Below are 19,182 nucleotides of genomic sequence, written 5' to 3' on the forward strand. Positions count from 1 at the left end.
GTTGTTTTTAGCTGGCAGCAGCACAGACGGGAGGAGGGCAGTCATTAACCTACATGGATTTTTTAGGTCTGGCTTTACAGTGCAGCTTAACCTGACCTTTTGACCTACACCAATACTATGTTACAATTCTATGCTTCTACACAAATACATATTTATTCCCATGCTTTTTACATGTAATGCTTCACATTACCACGCAACACTCTTTTTAAGCCAGGCCTATTGGCATTGCCAGTGCTAGTTTTGTTTTTGCGGTCTTTCCATGTCATGGCCGATTCAAAGCAAAACCCAAACCAACTGGTGAAACTTTCGATGGTTCCCCGCAATACTTAAAATGTTATTAAAAATAACACAAATGACAAATTATAGTTGAAACAAATTTGTATTTTTGTAGAGAAACACACACAACCCAACACGCATGACTTTAATGCTGTATTCATGCTTTCCTAGATGGTCTCTGGTAAAGTCCGCACACGCTCCAGCGTTCTACAGCAGTCCCTTTCTGCTGTAAAGAGAGTAAATGGAGGCTGTCTCTGTTTACTAAGAGGGCGGACTGGCTGTCCACCCACTCCGCAGTCGTTGAAATGAGGAGCTGGGTGTGACACAGACACTCTTGGCCGCCGGGCCTGGCTGTGAGCAATGATTAAAGCAAAATCCACAAAACTGGGTGCGGTGGTAAACTACTGCCAGGCATTACTGCAGACAAAAATTACACTGAGAAAAAAAGCAGAGAATGTTTTCTAAATACTCAACAAATCTCAAACAACATTAAATTGTTTTTTATGTAGCACCTCATGACATACTTGTGCCTTTTCCAAGCTCTTAAGCTAACAGATGTTACTATTAATCACTCATGACACTCAATTTACAAACTTTGAGGATGGAAGGCTAAGTTGGCCCTGCTGGGATTCGAACACACCACCTGCTGATCACCGCTCAGCTCAGGGAGCTAGTTTGGATTAGGGTGTCACAGCGGGCCTCCAGGACTCTCCTCACTTCCTGAACACTGCCCATCTTCTTGACCAGAGTCTTTCTTCCTTTCTATTGTTTTATTAGCATGGGTGCCTGATGGGAGTGGGAGATGCGGATGCCAAGCGTGAAGTGGCGGACACTGAGTGCCGGCTATTTGTGATCAGCGTCGATATTAGGACATTACGGTCCTTGCGATGCTTTTTAAATCTCAAATGTAAAATATTGACGGATGTTATTATTTTATTAAATCCTGTTAGCGCATTCTCACTTTATCAGATTATGTTTTATATTGCTTACATTGTGCTTTTAAATCACTAACCTGCACTTAAAGCCCGCAGTCCCCGTTCCGTCACAGCTTGTGCCGTTTGAGCAGAGGGACGTTAGGCTCCAATTCAATCTTCCGGTCTTTTAACCGGAACTGCAGTTAGCGCTCCAGTTTTCATGCTGCCAGCTGCCAGGCCTACTAAAGGCAGCGGCGCACCAAAGGCAAGCCCGTCTGCGCCAGGACGCTGTCAGGTGCCAGGATCTTTTCACCCTGTTCCGGTTTGCATTTGTTTCTATATATTGGTGAGTGACTCAGTATGGCTAGACTATGCTATTCTATTAATGAGCTTAAAGATTTAAACAAACCTTATCTTAAACTACCAGTGGACCGAAGGGAAATAGCCAATACCTGTATGTATGGAAACCACTGTTTAAAGGACCTAGTACCACTGGACATACCCAAATTAAAATCTAATCTAGCTAAAACCATAACCACCAAATCACTAACGGTGATCTATCTGAATGCCCGCTCAATACCTAAGCATGTGGTAGAGCGTTGGAACCTCCTGGACATGGAATCACCAGATATCTGCTTTATAACAGAGACCTGGTTACATGACCATGCTTCCACGGATGTAGTTATCGCCTTTCCACCGAAATACAATACAAGTAGAGTGGACAGGAAGGGAAAAAGAGGGGGAGGATTACTCATAGCCACTACTGCAGGCGCTGAAATCCCCTCCCTGAAATCTATAAGCACGGACCAATTTGAACTCTGCATTTTTGGAATAAAGGGTATAGTCCAACATGGCACTATGAGAGGAGCCTTAGTATATAGACCTCCGGGCCCAAAAATCCACTTTGTCCATAATTTACTCGAGGCCATTGCCCCCCATGCTCTGGCTGCCGATATTTTTCTTTTAATATGTGATTTTAATTATCATGGAGAGATTCTCTCCGACCCAGATACAAATCAATTGATCACCAATATGAGCACCTTAGGATTAACGCAATTAGTGGTGGGCCCCACTCATGTTGCGGGCCACACGCTTTGTCTACTATTTACTAATGCTAAATAACATCATAGTAGAGCCTCCATCTCCTTTACTATGTTCAGACCATGACCTAATGAAGTTCACAATTCCAACTCCGACCCATTGGAAATTAAACTAGAAGTGAGACTATATGGAGAAGTTCATGGCGGAAAGTCACCCCTACCTCCTTTTCAGCTCATTTCAACTCCTCTTCACAGTGCCAAGAGGAGAATATTGATCAGGCAGCCTCCCTCTTTGAGGGAGAAATAACAACCACATTAAATCTAATCGCTCCTCTTACTAAGATTAAAATAAAACCTAGAATTGCTCCTTGGTTCACAGAGCAATTAAAAACACTAAAGGCCTCTTGTACGACTGCAGAACGTAAATGGAGGAAAAGTAAAGCTCAAATTGACCGCGAGAACTATAAAAATGTCCATCGTAGCTATATGGAAAATATCAGGCAAAGAAAAAAGGATTTTCTTCTAAATCGAATCGAAAAAGCGGCAAACTCTAACAAAGAACTTTATAACATCTTAAAGGAATTTATGACGCCCCCTGCTCAGTTAGGCATCCCTGTTTCACAGGATAGGGCGGGCTCTCTTTCCAAATTCTTTGAAGAAAAAATTATTACCATCCATAGCTCCTTTACTTCACAAGAATATTTAAATACTCAGGAAAAATACCATACCTCCTCCACTGGCCCCTTCCCCCTCTTAGAGGAATTTTCTCAACACAACTGAGGAAGTGGCTAAGGCCATGGAAAAAATTAAATCAGGCTCTCCAGTCGATCCTGTGTCACCCCGTTTTTTGTCTAAAATTCTTCCGGTGCTTCTGGACAGTATCACAAATCTATTTAATAGGTCACTGTCAACATAAGTGGTCCCAAAGATCTGGAAAGCAGCCAGAGTTAGACCAATTCTAAAAAAAATCTACTGCAGACCCAAAACTTTTAACCAACTATCGTCCAGTCTCGCTGCTCCCCTACTTTGGGAAGGTACTCGAGTTACTGACAGCTCGTAGACCATCTCGAGTGTCAGGGTCTACTTGATCCTTCACAGTCAGGTTTCAGGGCCGCCCATAGTACTGAAACGGCACTGGTAGAAGTTACTGATAACATCCGACTAGCATTGGATAGAGGGCAGTCATCTATCCTCATCCTGCTGGACCTATCAGCAGCTTTTGACACCATATCCCGTAGCATTCTTGAACAACTACTATGGGATATTGGTGTCAGGGGGAGGGCCCCGAAATGGCTCAAAAGTTATCTAACGGATCGAGTCACTGCAGTACAGATTGGCGATTTAGTTTCATGTAGCGGGCCTGTTAAGATGGGAGTGCCACAGGGCTCAATTTTTAACCCTACACTATTGAATCTTTACATGACCCCTTTGGCCACGGTGATCAGATCATATGGCTTTGACGTAGTGTCATACGCCGACGATACTCAGATTCTGATCACCCTTGGTCCTGACCCCATGGAGACAAAATTACGTTTTAAGAACTGTATGGCTCAAATAAATAGTTGGATGAACACCAACCACATACAATTAAATGGCAGCAAGACCGAGATTGTACTTTTTGGTAAGTCCCCAGAGCACTGGTCGGATGACTGGTGGCCTCCAAATCTCGGTCCTTGCCCAACCCCAAAGCAGACAGTGAGGAATTTAGGAATACAAATTGATAAACAATTATCAATGAAAAAACAGGTCAACCACATAATTGGCTCCTGTTTTGGCATTATGCGCAATCTGTGCAAAGTGTTTAAGTGGATCTCGCTAGAAGCCAGGAAACCACAGGACTGATTATCAGCCAAATGGATTACGGCAACGCTCTGCTGTCGGAAATAAATGCAGACCTCCTTTCCAGACTTCAGGTCCTACAAAACACAGCAGCCAGACTGGTGCTGAATCTTCCATCAGGTACCCCTTCAGGGCCCAGTCTTAGACATCTTCATTGGTTGCCAGTAAAGAAGAGAACCCGTTTTAAAATCCTATGCTTAACACATAAAAACATGTATGGTAGAGGACCGGGCTATTGGGGGGGAAAAAAACCTCAACTGGTACCAGCCAAGCAGGCCCTTAAGATCTTGTAACAAATCCCTCCTCACTCCATGCAGAGTACATATATAAGAAATGGGGGCCGGGCTTTTTCCTTTCTTGCTCCCACTCTGTGGAACAAACTGCCTCTACATCTACGTATCCTCTCTGACCATAACCATTTCCGTCAGAATCTAAAAACATGGCTGTTCGACCATTAGCTCTGTCCCTCTTACGCTGACAACTCAGGAGCCATCCGCCAGCGCCATGAGACCTTCGGGTGATGTGTGCGCTAAATAAATTTTCCTGATTTGATTTGATTTGAAGGACGTGGAACCTGCAAGCTCCTCCACGCCTGGACAGGTAGACAGAGCAGAGCCCACCTGTATGACTGAGCTTAGAAGGGCCATGCTGAAGCTCCAAAGCGAATGACAGTTCTTAATTCAGTGGCACGCCCCTGAAGGCACAGGATCGCACTCAGTGGCCAACACTCAGAAGACACGACCAGCTCAAACGCACGCCTGGTACCGGACCTGCAATGTCATGCTTGCCTCAATTCTGCCACTGCACCAAAACACAAGGTCCTGTCCTTAAAAATAATGCAATAATGTAAGTGGACCACAGGAAAAGGCTGTTTTCAATAACCAAGATATCATGAATGCTCCAGAGTAAAAGTCACCATTGGAACAGCTCATCATGCAGCACAGTAGGATTGAACCATCACATTCACTGCAGTAAATACATTTCCCTTACCTAAAGGATGAGGAAGCTTGGCTAAAATGTTAGACAAAGGCATGGGTGAAATATCTCTTACACTGGTGTAATCTCAAGTAACTTCGCGTTGCACTGGTTAAGTGAAACACCAGAACTTGCGCGAGCACGCAGGAACAACGAGTAAAATTTGGACACAAGCAGCTGGTTTTCGTGGGGCTCGTTTTCTTTGCACCCAAATATACTGCCAAATGCTGGGTTTGCATTAGTAATTACATGCACTTTCGCGTAATGTTTAAGAGGTCAAGTAATTATGTAAATTACGCAAATTTTCGCACACCCCTAGTTACAAAGAGCTTTCTGTTCAATGGATGTGTCTGGGTGCGAAAAAACCTGCGCCACAGGCAGGCTAGTGTAGTTTCACTCAGTTGTCTTGCAGGTATTTTTCTCCTGCCATTGCTATCTGTAATTTGATTTTAATGATCACTGTTTCTTCGTGTTCTGAAGAATGTCTAAGATGTCAGACAGCGCAATGAATGGCATTACAGTGTGCCATTACAACATGTTGTTTGTTTACTCGGACGTAAATAAATAACACATGCTTAATCCATAAAATTGTTTTTTTCCCGTTCCAATTGTTTTTTTGAAGCACAAAAGCCTTGGGTCTCAAAGGCGTGTAAATTGAGTTTGGTCAGTTACAGGCATAAAAGGATGCATGTGTGCGGGTGTGGTACCTGAATGGTCTTTGTATGAGTGAAGAGGGTGAGGTATGTTTGAATGAAGTGTGTTGTGAACCTTTATGCAAAGTGAATATGTAACAGAATGGGACATGCATGAGCCTTGTTAGACGAGTGCACAAGTTGCTTTGAAGTAAATGGAGTAAGAAGTGTAGACAAATGACCTGTCTGTGGGCAAGTGTGCACATGTGCAAGTAAAGTGTAGGCCTGGGCGGTGAACTCCGCTCTGTTCGCATAGTTTGCAGTTATTCGGACTCCGCGGAGCTTGCAGAGTTAAATAAATAAACTCTGCTCTGTATAGTAGAGCAGAGTTTTTTCACCGCTCGAGTCCACCAACGGTAAGTTGGCAACCGCGAGCGAGGAGAATCCAACGCTAGACTGCTTCCCAGTGAGATTTCTCAACGCCTGGTGGTATCTTCTTGTCCTTATGTACAAAGCCCTCTGCATAGTTTTTAGGGCCCTTCATGAACAAGGTCCCATCCCTTTGCAGAACATGTTCTCGTGGTACACTCCGTCTAGATCTCTCTGCTCTGCCACAGCCTGCTTGGTGGTAGTCCCTAAAATCCTGAGGACTCGGTTGGGAGGCCGGTCTTTCAGGTTCTCAGCAGCAACTCTGTGGAACTCTTTACCGCGGGCTTTGAGCAGTGTGGGAGATCTTCATTCTTTTAAGAAAGCTTTGAAAACACATCTCTTCCCAAGAGTGGCGTAAATCATACAGTGGTTGATAACATCGTGCAGGTTCCATCAAAAGTCTAAGCGCCAGGATGCCCGTTGGGTGACAGTCAATGCGCTATACAAGTATACCTATACATACATTCATACATCTATCTTTGGAAGATGGTCAAAAGTGGGTGTTACTGGATGCAGACACTTTACGAACGTTAATTCATCTTGATCCAACAACCCACAGCTGTACCATCTTAGTATCATGTTACGATAGTCCGAGATACTGGAGTTGTAGTTCTCTTTGTCTATTGTTTCTAGCTGACAATTGTCGTATCGCTTCTTAGCAGTAATATTCCTTAGTCATCAATACAATATTACCGCCTTTGTCAGACGGTTTGCACTCAATACTCTGATCCTTTTGGTTTGCTGAGAAGGCGGTTTTCTGTTCTTTAGTCCGATTTGTCATCTTATCTTTCATAGGTCTTAATTTCATCAAATCTTTCTTTACCGCCTCTTCAAATACATCAATGGCATCACTGGTAAAAATGATTGATTTAGCTTAGTTTTTGCACTTTTTGCATAATGCCCAATCTTTCTACTTGCGTAATTTCTCCAAATTCTTGTTCCATTTGAGATGTTGACTAATCAAGGTCTCAAGATCATTTCCTGTTAGTATATCCGTTGCTTGAGATGTTACGACGGATTTCTGTTGGTAACCGTTTCCTTTTATTTTATAGAACTTATGATGTTTTAATTTCCTTGTGAATTAGAAATAAATCAATGCGCGTCTGGGTATACTCAAAATTCTTAGTTGGATAAATTGTCAGTCCCGTTTTCAAAGTCAATTCTTCAGATTTGGTTAGCCGTCTCCAGGTCAGATTTATAATTCATCAGTGTCTACAAACGTTTGGAGCCCCGTTTGCTTGTTGTTTGTGAGGCTATCCCTTTGTTTATACTTGTTCAAGCCCCCTCTTCTCGTTTTTCGTCTCTTTCTCGCATATTGCGATCCGGGGGCTTGCCTCTGCCCCCTCAGGGCCAATATTAACCCTCCTACCCTACAATCTCTACTGTCAAGCACCACCCCAGACTTTTCAGCAGATATCACACCTCTGTCCATAGGTTATCCTTATGAGTTAAATCAGCTGTGGATATCTTAGCCCCCACAAAGAGTTGTCATTCTCGGCGGAAAAGTCCTTCTGAACCGTGGTTCACAGATAATCTTAGAGCACAAAAACAAGTATGTAGGAGGCTAGAAAGAAAATTGAGAGTAAAGTATGGTTTGGAGGAGAAAACCAAGTATGCACAAGCTTTGGCAGCCTTTAAGAAAATGACTGTAGAGTAAAAATTTAAATACTTTATGGCAAAGATCCGTGAGGCAGGGCACGGAATTCCTACAGGGAGATTTTTTCCATACCTAAAACCTTAGCTGAACTACCAGTATCGGCTCAGACAGAAATTGCAATTTACTGGGTCAGTCATTTATAGATAAGGTTGAGACGGTGTGTAATTCCTTTAGAGACAGTGCTAGCTCAGACATTAAGATTGCTCCGAAAGCTTTAGATCCTACGGTCACCATTACAGCTTTCCCCTTCTCCTACCTCACACCAGAACAAATCATTCAGGTGGTAAAAACATCTAAATCAGGAGCCCCATCAGACCCCTGCCCTCCGAAAGTATTTCATCTGTTTCTTGAAGTATTAAGCGAATCCCTAAGTTTGGTGTTCAATAAGATAATTCAGGCAGGCATCTTTCCAGACTCTTGGAATATAGCTTCACTTCTTCCTCTTTAAAAAAAACACAAACCTTGACCCTAAGGACCCCAGCAGCTATCGTCCTATTTCTAGGATCCCGTTCCCTGCAAAAGTACTTGAGAAACTTCTCAATGCACAACTTACAGCACATAATTCCTCAAGAAATCTCCTGGATCATTCACAATATGGGTTTCGGGAAGGACATGGAACGGAGACAGCTTTGGTTATGGCAGAGGAAGAACTCAGGACAATACTAGACTAAGGGGGCAAGGCTGCCTTGATCCTGTTAGACCCATCGGTGGCCTTTGACACGGTGAACCACGAAATACTAACTAGTAGACTAGTGGAGTTGGGGATCCGAGATTCTGCCCTCTCACTGTTATTGTCCTATCTAGCCAACAGAACCTTCTCCGTTGAATTGGAAGCCTTCTCATCCAAACCTTTCAAACTGCCTTGTGGGCTGCCTCAGGGCTAGTCTCTGAGCCCCACGTTATTTAATGTATATGTGGCACCTCTGGCCTCGATCATACGGCAGTTTGGGTTATCGGTCGTCTCGTACGCAGACAACACACAGTTGGTGGTGTCAGTCTTAAGCAACGTGGAGGAGACCGCCGACCGATTTAAGAGCTATATGTCCCAAGTCAACCAATGGATGCGATCTAACTGCCTGAAATTGAACGGTGGAAAGACTGAGGTCTTGCTGCTGGGCGCCGACACAACCTATTGGTCGCCCAGGTGGTGGCCTGCCAATTTGGGAGATTGCCCTACCCCAGTTCCCTGCATCAAAAATCTTGGAGTCATCCTTGATGACAATCTAACATTTAGTAATCAGATCAATAAGCTCTCCTCCACCATCTGGTTTATTTTTAAAATTATTCGAAAAATCCGCCCATTTATCCCTCCCGATGTATGACAGCATTGGCCCTTTCAAGATTGGACTATGGGAATGCACTATACTTGGGAATTCAATCCCAGCATCTACTAAGACTGCAGCGTTTGCAGAACGCTGCAGCCAGATTGGTACTAGACATCCCAAGGTTCAAATCAGCCTCTCACGGTTTAGGAGCCCTTCATTGGCTCCCGATGAAAAAAAGGATTGGAGTTTAAATCCCAAGGTCTGGCCATCAAAGCTTTACATGGCTTAGGGCTGCACTTTCTGAGGACGCACCTGAAATGGTAGGCACCGTCCAGAAGCTTAAGATCAGTCCATACAAACTTTTGCAGACACCCAAGTATAAGAAGGCCCGCTGGGGGGGCAGAAGTTTTCTGTTAGGGACAGTTAAGATCTGGAACCAGCTCCCCATTTCCATAAAGAGCAGCCCATCACTTTTGTCCTTCAGAAAGGCATTAAAAACCTGGCTCTTTAACAATTGATTCTTCCTGGATTCCGGCCAGTACCGTGCAATCTACTGTTACCAGCGCCAAGACGCCCTTGGGCATTCGTCGCGCTTTATAAATATCAATCAAATCATGATTGTCTGTGGAGTTGAAATTTCTTGTGAAAACAGGTCTGGCCTGGAAATCGTGTTTGTGGGTCTACACCCTCTTCTCCAGATTGTTCCGTGTCCGTTGCAATATCAGATTGTGATGTTTCTTTTTGCTCCATCGTTGAGCGGGTAATGTTGCTCCTTAGTGCTCTTCTTGGTGCATCACATTTTCTATCAAAGGTGAGCACTCTGCCCAGTTCATAATCACGGGCATCACGACTGAATTTTGTTTGTTTACGTGGTTTAATATTATCTCCATAAGTTAGAAGTAGTTTTTTCATTGCTTCTCTCAATTCTTCCTGAAGTTTTGCATCTTGGTCACTGGAGATTAGCGTCTCTAATTCTTCGATTTCTTGTAAACATTTGTCCTGATCGCTTCAGGCAAATTTGATAATAATTTTGAGTATGCCTACTGAAGATTCTGTGGTAAATGCTGCCCATTCTTCCAGTAGATTGGGATCTGGATTTTCATATGCTGGTACCGTGTATATCCTCAAACTTCGGAGCGTTGCTTTCTGGTGGACTGGAGCAACAATTTAAACAACGCCGGAACACCACCGCAGAATCGATTCAAGCAAACAAAGGCGGCCGGAGATCTGAGGACTGGCGAGTTGGAGGACCCACAAATCCTTGTTTGATTATTTCCTGCCTTCAAAAACACAGTGTTGCAATAAGGCTGTAACAGATGTACAAATATAGCAGCTGGAGCAAGAGAGGAATTTTGATTGTTTGTGAATACAAGTATTCAAATAAACTTTAAAATGGAATGTTCAGTTACGCAGCATGCCGTGAAGCGGCAATTGGGATTTTCAAAAGGGGACAAGCGAGTGACGGCACAAGAAAGAAATCGTGCCCAGTCACACAGGATAGTCTTAGAAATAAATTCATGAAATTAGAAAGACTGTATGAAGGCGCAACAAGCAAATGGTGGGAAGCAACATCGCTTCAGAACTGTGTGGAGGTTAACGTAGGATTTTGGAGCTTGCAAGAGCAATCGAAAAGAATGATCATACTTATCCAGTCACGAGGCATTTTGCAACTCATAATAAAAGCAATAGAAACTTACTGCAAAATGTTGGTCTGGGTCATGTCCCACCGAATGAGAGAGGTGGAGACAGAGTAACTAAATTAAGAAGATTAGTGTGGACCTGCAAACTAAGATGCCCCTCGGCCTTAATGCCGAGGAGGAATTAGCTGTCCACTGAAGGTAGAATATAACAATATCAAGGAAAGAAAGTAAATACACTGTAAGACATGGCAGCTATACAAGTTCAGAAGCTCCCCTTTTTTCTTAAATTGATTTTTTAATATTTGGTAATCAGTGGTAATCCTGCATTGAAGTTAATAAAGTGAATTAAAATTCAATGAAGGAATGTAGGCTCATACAGAGCTTAATTGTGGGATGGTTTATGCACGTCAAAAAACATTAGGTAAAATCATGAATCAATACCATCAACTATATTCTGGGAGAAGTATAGAACTCAATTTGCGCATACGTGTTAATAAAGTCGTTCTGTTGTGTGAATTTCTAGTAGTAATAATGTATTAATATAACTATGCTATGAATGATCGGATTAAGATGATTTTTATGCGAATATGAGAGTACATATAATATTGTGTATAATATTTTATTCACAAGTGAGTGAAATATAGGCTCATTCAGAGCACAATTATTGTGACACGAGGCTATATTAACAAAAATAATTGTGCCAACAAATAACCTCTTAGTGCACAATTGATGATTCTGGATCATGTAAGCAATGTGTTGAAAATATTCTTTTCAGTTATACAAAAAAATCGACAGTAAATGATTATAGATGAATTATTTTCGGATTTAGAATTGAAGGTGACATGTTTTAATATGGCGCTCGTAAAACAGGTTTATGACTGTGTATTAAACACTGGTCCTATTTTGATGTTTATGAATTAATGAAGTTACAGGAAACCACGGCCAATGATATGGTAAAAATACACCAAAGTGCTGTCAGAACACTGAATGTTGAGAAAGGCGCAAGCCGAAATGCGTCCTTTGTACTTATAACTCGTTTTTCCTCTCTCATGAGTGCGGTCTCTTCTTTTTGAGGATTGAGTGGGATAGAATTTGTGGTATCATTACCACGCGACTAGGCAAATATATAACATCAGATGCCTCTAAAAATACCCCACCAGGTCATTCAAACATAATTCACCCCATTATCAAACACAAAAACAGGCCCATTCAGATTTGTTCTTCACTTTTACAATGAAAAACAGTTGTGTCCGTTTGACCCAGAGAATTAGCCACGGTTGTGATAACACATTTTTTAGCCCCAGTCTTCGTTCTGAAATATTCCCTTCAGGAGACACTCTGATACTAGCTGGGAAATATCAATGCAATATATTTACCTGGGCGATAATATTTATGTGCTGTTAACATGACTTACAGAACCATTTAGATGTGTGCGTGAATAAAATGCATATATAATTTATTTAAAAAGATAACTAACTGGCTGGGAAGTATCCATGCAATATATGTACCCAGGTGAGAATATTTGTATGCTGTTAACATGACTTGCAGGACCATTTAGATGTGTGAGGGAATAAAAAGCATGTGTAATTTATTTTAAAAGAGACAGAACTGGCTGGGAAGTATCCATGCAATATATTTACCTGGGAGAGAATATTTGTGTACTCTTAACATGACCTAAAGGACCATTCAGACGTGTGTGCGTATATAATGCAAGTAACATGTATTTACAAAGAAAACTAACTGGCTGGGAAGTATGCATCAATATACTCAGACCTTCACCACCACTAACAGGAAACAAGCATTTGCAATGCAATAGGTCTCGCATTTATTAGAGTTTCAGCTATTGGCATTGTAAATCACAAAGCCATTTATTTATGTGTTGACCTAAAAAGGAGAAAAAAAAGCCTAAAACGCAGCCAGGCACGTCACTTTAATGGAGGAGACGCACAGTAGAGCTGTAAGATGTGGGAACCAGAAAAGGACAAGCTAAAGCCTGGCATGCCGATATTGCTACATAAGTATACAAATGGGAAAGAAATGCGGCAACTGCCTGCTTTTTTTTTATGTATTTACTTTTTTTTTTATAGAAATGCAGCCCCACGTTCTTGGCTGCCCTTCCACCTTGCATGACACGTTGTGCTTTCACCCTAAGAGTTACAAATGAGAATAAATCTGCGTCTGCAAACTTGACGCTCAAGAGAGACTGTCCCCTTCAGCAACCCAAGCACAACAACCCATGCACGAAATAAAACAAGGAAATAGTTTTAACCTTCTGTTTTGTACACGCTAAAGCGCTCCACCCAGACAAAAAACGGACTCGTGTATTTCTGTCAAGTGTTCAACAAGCGGCGCCAAAGGACGGGCTGAGCCGTGGCATCGGGGTATTTACACCATGGTTGGAGGATAGCGCCTGACTGGGAGGGAGGCACAAAGGGCAGCTGCAGCGCTTGTTTGCCTTTTTCGTTTCCCCTCCTCCCCCTGGAGACTTGGCATCTGTGAGGGAGGAAGTGGGGTAAATGCGGAGGCAGCGCGGACCTGGGAGTGGCTTCACCAGGAATGAAAACACATGAAACAAGGCAGCATCGGCAGCCTCACGACACGCACCGCAGGGGGGATAAAGAGTAAACGACGGGGAGGGAGGGATGTGCGTCGCACTGAAATAAAGTAAACCTAAAAACACTCCCTTCATTGCTTAGTCTGCAACTTTCCAGCACTCCCATCCCCGAGTGTGTACAGAACACATTAACCAATGTTACTTTAGTTTCCAGACACTCAGTAAAGGAGGCCGGGAGGGAACACGTGATACAGATGTGAGCAGCGACCCCAGAGCATACAATGCAGGCCACGGTGCAGTTTAGATGAAAGGCTGCGCCCCTCACTCCTTTTAGTGAGTGATGAGGTGTAACACAACGGACCTCGAACTGCTCCCTTTAGTTCAGATGCTTTGAACCTACGGAAGGAGGGTCACAACACTGACCCAAGGTGCAGCCAGCGTTACCTGAATCAAAGCCAGCTCATGGCCAACTCAGGAGAAAGTCTACCGCACGTGGGGTCTCACACTGACAGCCGGGACAGTCTGCGCTCCAAGAGAAAGGTCCATATTAAAGCGAACGACGCAGCAAGAGAGTGAAAGGCTCGTAGACCCCAGTGCTCAAGGACGTGTGATGATCCCGATGAAGGAGGCCGCCCGGCTGTGCCGGCTGTCACCCTGGGACGGATCAAAGACTCACAAGCAACTGTTAACGCGTATAAACAAGCGCGCACTGAAGCTGACGGAGGGGGAGTGGGGGCGGGCACGCAGGCTGCCAAATGGTGTGATGAATCACGGCTAAAGTGAAAGCAAACAAGTGGTTGCAGGACTCCAAATGGTGCGCGCGCCCGGACGGGTCACATGCACTGTAGTTGGAGGCCTGCAAAGCCACTGTTTGCACTTCCAAAATGCGCTTACTATAAGTCTCGCCAGAGCAGCGCTAAAGCGCTGGTCAGGCGAGACCTAAAAAGGCCCAGAACGGAGTATCTCCCGCCTTGATAGTTTCTCCGGACACACCAGGTAGACCAAATTGATATATGAAACTGGGTATTTCTTTGGCCAACAGGAACAGTGTTTACTTACACTTCAGCCCACACAATAGATAACCATTTACATTTTGCAAATATCTCCCAGAAAGGCAACATTCAAGATAGCCTTACAGCAAGTGAGTGTGGCTAGACCATCGCCTTGTTTCCCAGAGTGTGTCCTTTCTCAGTTGGACCACGAGACTTTTATGACACCTTATTTTGTTGAATTCCAACAAATAAATGGTTTTACAACAATCGGATGCTGTATTGAATCGATCACCCATCCTTTATACTCATGCGAAAGTTAGAAAAAGAAGACAAAGAAACAACCATGGTTGCTTTCTGTGAGAAAGGTCTGCAAACAACTTTCACTTGCTGTATCAAAAAGAATAACTTTTCGGATTACAAGTTGCAATGAATAGATGGTCTGCCTGTTTCCACAGAATCTGTAAGACACTGATGTTTTCACAATGTGTGTTCGAAGCTCTGGTTTAGGCAAAATGCGTAATAATTCATCAAACTGCACCATCTTCATTACCTTTTGCTATTATTGTATTCACTATTCAAAAGCAGTTATTAATTTGCATCCAGGTCCTGCTAAAACCACTTCTAGTTATGGCCTTGAGTAAATCTCTGTGTCATGTGAAGACTTGTAATCCACTTTGAGTTCCAAGTCGCGGGGCCCCAAAAAAAGCTCGCCACACCTTGTCCTCTGGAACCTCTGTTGGACGCCTACAAATTTGATTTGAACTACATTTAATTCTTACATTTCAAGGCAAGGAAAGTAAGACTACAACTCGCCTAAAACATTAAACTGACTAATGAAAGTTCAGGAACTGAAGAAATTTGGCGTCTTAAAGACATGGAGTGAGGTGGCAAACCTAGTCCTAACTGTGTTCTCCGTAAGGTGTGAGACTAGGAGACACCAAGTTCCAGGTCTGTCCTTTCCTTTTACAAGGCACTTCCAAGAAAGTCTATCAAACAGTAATTCTGGATTGGTGTCCCCAGTGATATTGATCTATCTAGTGACCTTATCCTTGAGCAAGGTCCTTCCATTCAGTGTACAATGACCAACAAAGTGTTGTCACAACTTCTATTGAGAAAAATGTAACAACTTAAAGCCTTTTAAGGGCAGCTTTGCAGACAACTAGCAGTCGTGCCACACTAGCATATCTGGGTACATGTGCACCGGGCAGCGCTCACCTCGCATGAGCCGATGGCTGGTAACTCCAGCAGATGGTTTCGTCGGGCAGCCATCATTGGTGGGACAGTGAAACAGGTAGCAGTTGGGATGGTTCCCAGCCTTTCTGGAGTCGAAGATAACGAAAGTGCAATTCCAGTCCTCTAAAGAAAAAAAAAAAAACACAGGTTAATGACGAATACTGACTCCAATATGGTTTTCTTCCCATTGAAGTGCAGCCTGACAGCACCTGGACGACATATGGGTACAAACAAAGTCTAGCTGAACGTACATCGGTAATGGCTTAAACAGGACTGTTGAGTTGATGCTACAAACTGAAACAAAATGAAAATGAAGCGCCTCACAATGAATTAGGAAACATTGCAATAAAAGGAATCAAATATCCATCATGAGCAGCAGATGGTGGAAGGTAGATCCAAGTTAGAATTCTAGAATGAACGTAAGCACAGCACCCCACCTGCAGCCATGATGTTACTAGCTCAAGCCAAGTCAAGTCAAAACTACTTTTATTGATTCTTTAAAAATCATAAAAGGATGGCAAACCATCATAAAATACCAATTCTGAACATTAAATGAGCATATAAATATAAACAATATGGTTATTAAAAAATTCATCTTTTTTTTTAAAAAACATTGATCAGGAAGAAAACCATTAAAATAAAAAACATGATCACAGTAAAGGGTCAGTCAACGGGTTGTATAATTATTACTTGGCATGAGGAAATTTTGTCCAATTCTTTTGCTGCTGTTTTCCAGAATTTTATGGCGCTACAGGAGAGTGGAGTAGGGAGCCCTCCAAGACACCTAATGACAGCAGCTCTACATGTTCTGATCTGTTCTTTCCTTAAAATCTCCCGAAGAATGGATTTGCGTTTTTTTAATAAAAAAGGGCATATGCATAATAAATGTAATAGTGACTCCTCCCTGCAAAGGCGACATTCCTTCGATGGCCATACGAATTTCCATTGCGGGGTTAAATCTTTTGAGGGGAATGATCCCAGTCTTAGCAACATCAGGTAATGCTTTTTATGGTAAGAGATATGTTCAGTCAGGTACCGTTGCGGTTTTAGCCTCTGATAGGTCTGTATCACAGCCCAAGCGTGGTATTTTTTTTAAAAAGTCTTTTTATCAGTTAGTAGGGAGTTCCTCTTAATTGCGGAATTCACCGCATTTTTAAATCCAGAATACATTACTGGTGTTGACCAAGCCTCCTCTAGCTGTAATGCCGACAAGGATTCCTGCAGGATTCTCGTCGTCGAGATAGCTTGTCGAGCTTGACTTTCAATCTCAACCCAACAACGATGGGCTAGAGTATTATCTTCTGCCTCCCTCATCCTCCAGTAGTACTTCACTAAAGCACCTTGTCAGGCCATGATCTGTTTTTTTAATCCAATTTCTAGACGGATTTGGTCTTGTGAGATATGTGACAGGATTGAAAACAGTCTTTTGAAAAATACGAATTGTGCTGTATTTAAGGTGGTTGCATCTTTGGTATTCAAGATTTCTGAGCCATACGAGATGGAGGGTAAAAATGTTGCGGCTATCACATGTAGCAGGTGACTGGTAGAACAACCTAAGAGCTTTTTTTTCAAGACTTTGAAGGCGAACAACAGTTGTTTTGCTTTTATACTTCCTTGTTCCACGTGTTGTTTAAAGTTTAGCTCAAGCCTTTCCCTACAGCCATCTCCAAAAAGAGTGAATGTTGGGCACATACATCCACATCCTACAACAGACTAAGTGCATGACCCAAGACAGTACACTAGACCCAGGACATAAATGTTAGCTTTGATATCTTGGCCGTTACACTCGTCATACACTGCTGATGGCAACAAATGTATGAATCTCATCGACAAATCAAAGCTAAATCGAACTAGGAATGGGAAAATGTGGCCACTGGCCACATTTTCCCATTCCTAGTTCGATTTAGCTTGGATTTGTCGATGAGATTCATACATTGAATACTTCAGTTGGACGTGCGTGGTGGAAGACCTCCGCTGGACGTGCGTGGTGAAAGACCTCAGTTGAACGTTCGTGGTGAAAGACCTCGGCTGGACGTGCGTGGTTAAAGACCGCAGTTGGACGTGCATGGTGAAAGACCTCAGTTGGACATGCATGGTGAAAGACCTCAGCTGGACATGCGTGGTGAAAGACCTCAGTTGGACGTGCGTGGTGAAAGACCTCAGTTGGACGTGCGTAGTGGAATACCTCCGTTGGACGTGCGTGGTGAAAGACCTCCGCTGGACGTGCGTAGTGGAATACCTCAGTTGGACGTGCGTGGTGAAAGACCTCAGTTGGACGTGCGTAGTGGAATACCTCAATTGGACGTGTGTAGTGGAATACCTCAGTTGGACGTGCGTGGTGGAAGACCTCCGCTGGACATGCGTGGTTAAAGACCTCAGTTGGACGTGCGTAGTGGAATACCTCAGTTGGACGTGCCTAGTGGAATACCTCAGTTGGACGTGTGGTGTATTTTTACGTAAGGGTTCAGAGCTCCAATTATCTGAATGCTGCGGCCTCCTAGGCATGTGGAGGTGGCCACTATCACTGCACAAAGGATATGGGCATGGCACAGCATCCACGTGGACAGAAAGCAGAACTGTACCGGAGGAGGACTAGTTGGGGAAAAGGTATCATGGTGCAACGAGTCTTGGTTGTGGGATGAAGTGAGACTCAAGATGCAGCAGGGAGAAGCTTTGCCCGGATTCAAAGCCCAGTCCGTAACCTCTGCTATGGTAAAGTTGTGCCAGGGGAGCAAAGGTAGCCAGATTTAGTACTGAGACCAGTCACGGCCTACAAGCCAAAGAAACAAACTGGAGAAAGGAAGGTCAGAAGTGCTTGGAGAAGGACCATCGCGAGTCAATGCTGGGAGAGACCGGAACAGAAGCACCAGTAACCAGTTTCCTACCTACAAGCCAAGTCGAACTGATCAGCGGGCTCCGACTCAAACACTCACTATTGTCTACTGCAGCCATAGAAAGGGTGAGGACTCCTTCATACAGATCCAGAGGTCGGTTTTGTGACTGAAACCGGCAGCAGTGATTTACCAGGGTGCCTGCTCTTGGTCTACCACCATTTTTCCTCAAGAACTTCTCCAGAAGGTCGCTGCTTAATTAAGCTTTAGCTGTGTCCATGCCCTATCGCAGTGTTTCTACATTCAACGTGAAAGAGGTCCTACATTAGTAAACTCATCTCCACCACAGTGCAGAAGAGCCAGTAACTCTCTCTAGCGGCTGCAAGAGACCTGGCCTTCTACTGAAGCAGATGTGGAAAGACTTCTGTTAGCACAAGAAGCTATTTGAAACCAAAAGAAGCTCTGAGAGAACATGAGCTGGACTTTATTACCAAAGTCAGCGTCCATCTGCAGAAGCTTGTGCCAGGGCTGTCACATACAGACAAGCGTTGACAAAGCAAGTAGGCCCGGCTTTGATGTACTGACGTGCATGACTAAGTTTGCATGCGTTAGCACATTAAAAGCTATACATTTCAGCTTTGCTACTGCACAGAGCAAAAATGCAGAACTCTTGATGGAACATTTCAAAGCTCTCAATCTTTCATTGTTGTAATGCTTCTCTTGTAACAGAGTGATGCATAAACGTGGATGGAAGGGACAGAACAGTGGGGCGAATATAACGGAAGCCTTCTTTACTGTAGCACACTCTAGGCAACATGTGCAAAAGACCACATGAGATGAAAGCCAGGCACAGAGGGTATGGCACGAGAAAATTAAAAAGCGAAGGCGGTGAAGAATGAAGCTTC

The 19,182-nt window shown here is 43.5% G+C and overlaps 1 protein-coding gene across 3 annotated transcripts in view; it reads right to left on the reverse strand.

The window, feature by feature from the left end:
- MANSC1 (MANSC domain containing 1) overlaps positions 1-19,182 on the reverse strand; it is a 90,903-nt gene that overhangs the window by 6,666 nt on the left and 65,055 nt on the right. For all 3 annotated transcript variants that reach the window (XM_085652092.1, XM_085652093.1, XM_085652094.1), the window contains exon 3: positions 15,429-15,569. In XM_085652092.1, coding sequence (XP_085508218.1) covers positions 15,429-15,569 — 141 coding nt within the window. The remainder of the gene's footprint in view (positions 1-15,428; positions 15,570-19,182) is intronic.

The sequence above is a fragment of the Triturus cristatus genome, chromosome 4_1 (genome assembly GCF_964204655.1).
Source record: "Triturus cristatus chromosome 4_1, aTriCri1.1, whole genome shotgun sequence".
NCBI lineage: Eukaryota > Metazoa > Chordata > Amphibia > Caudata > Salamandridae > Triturus > Triturus cristatus.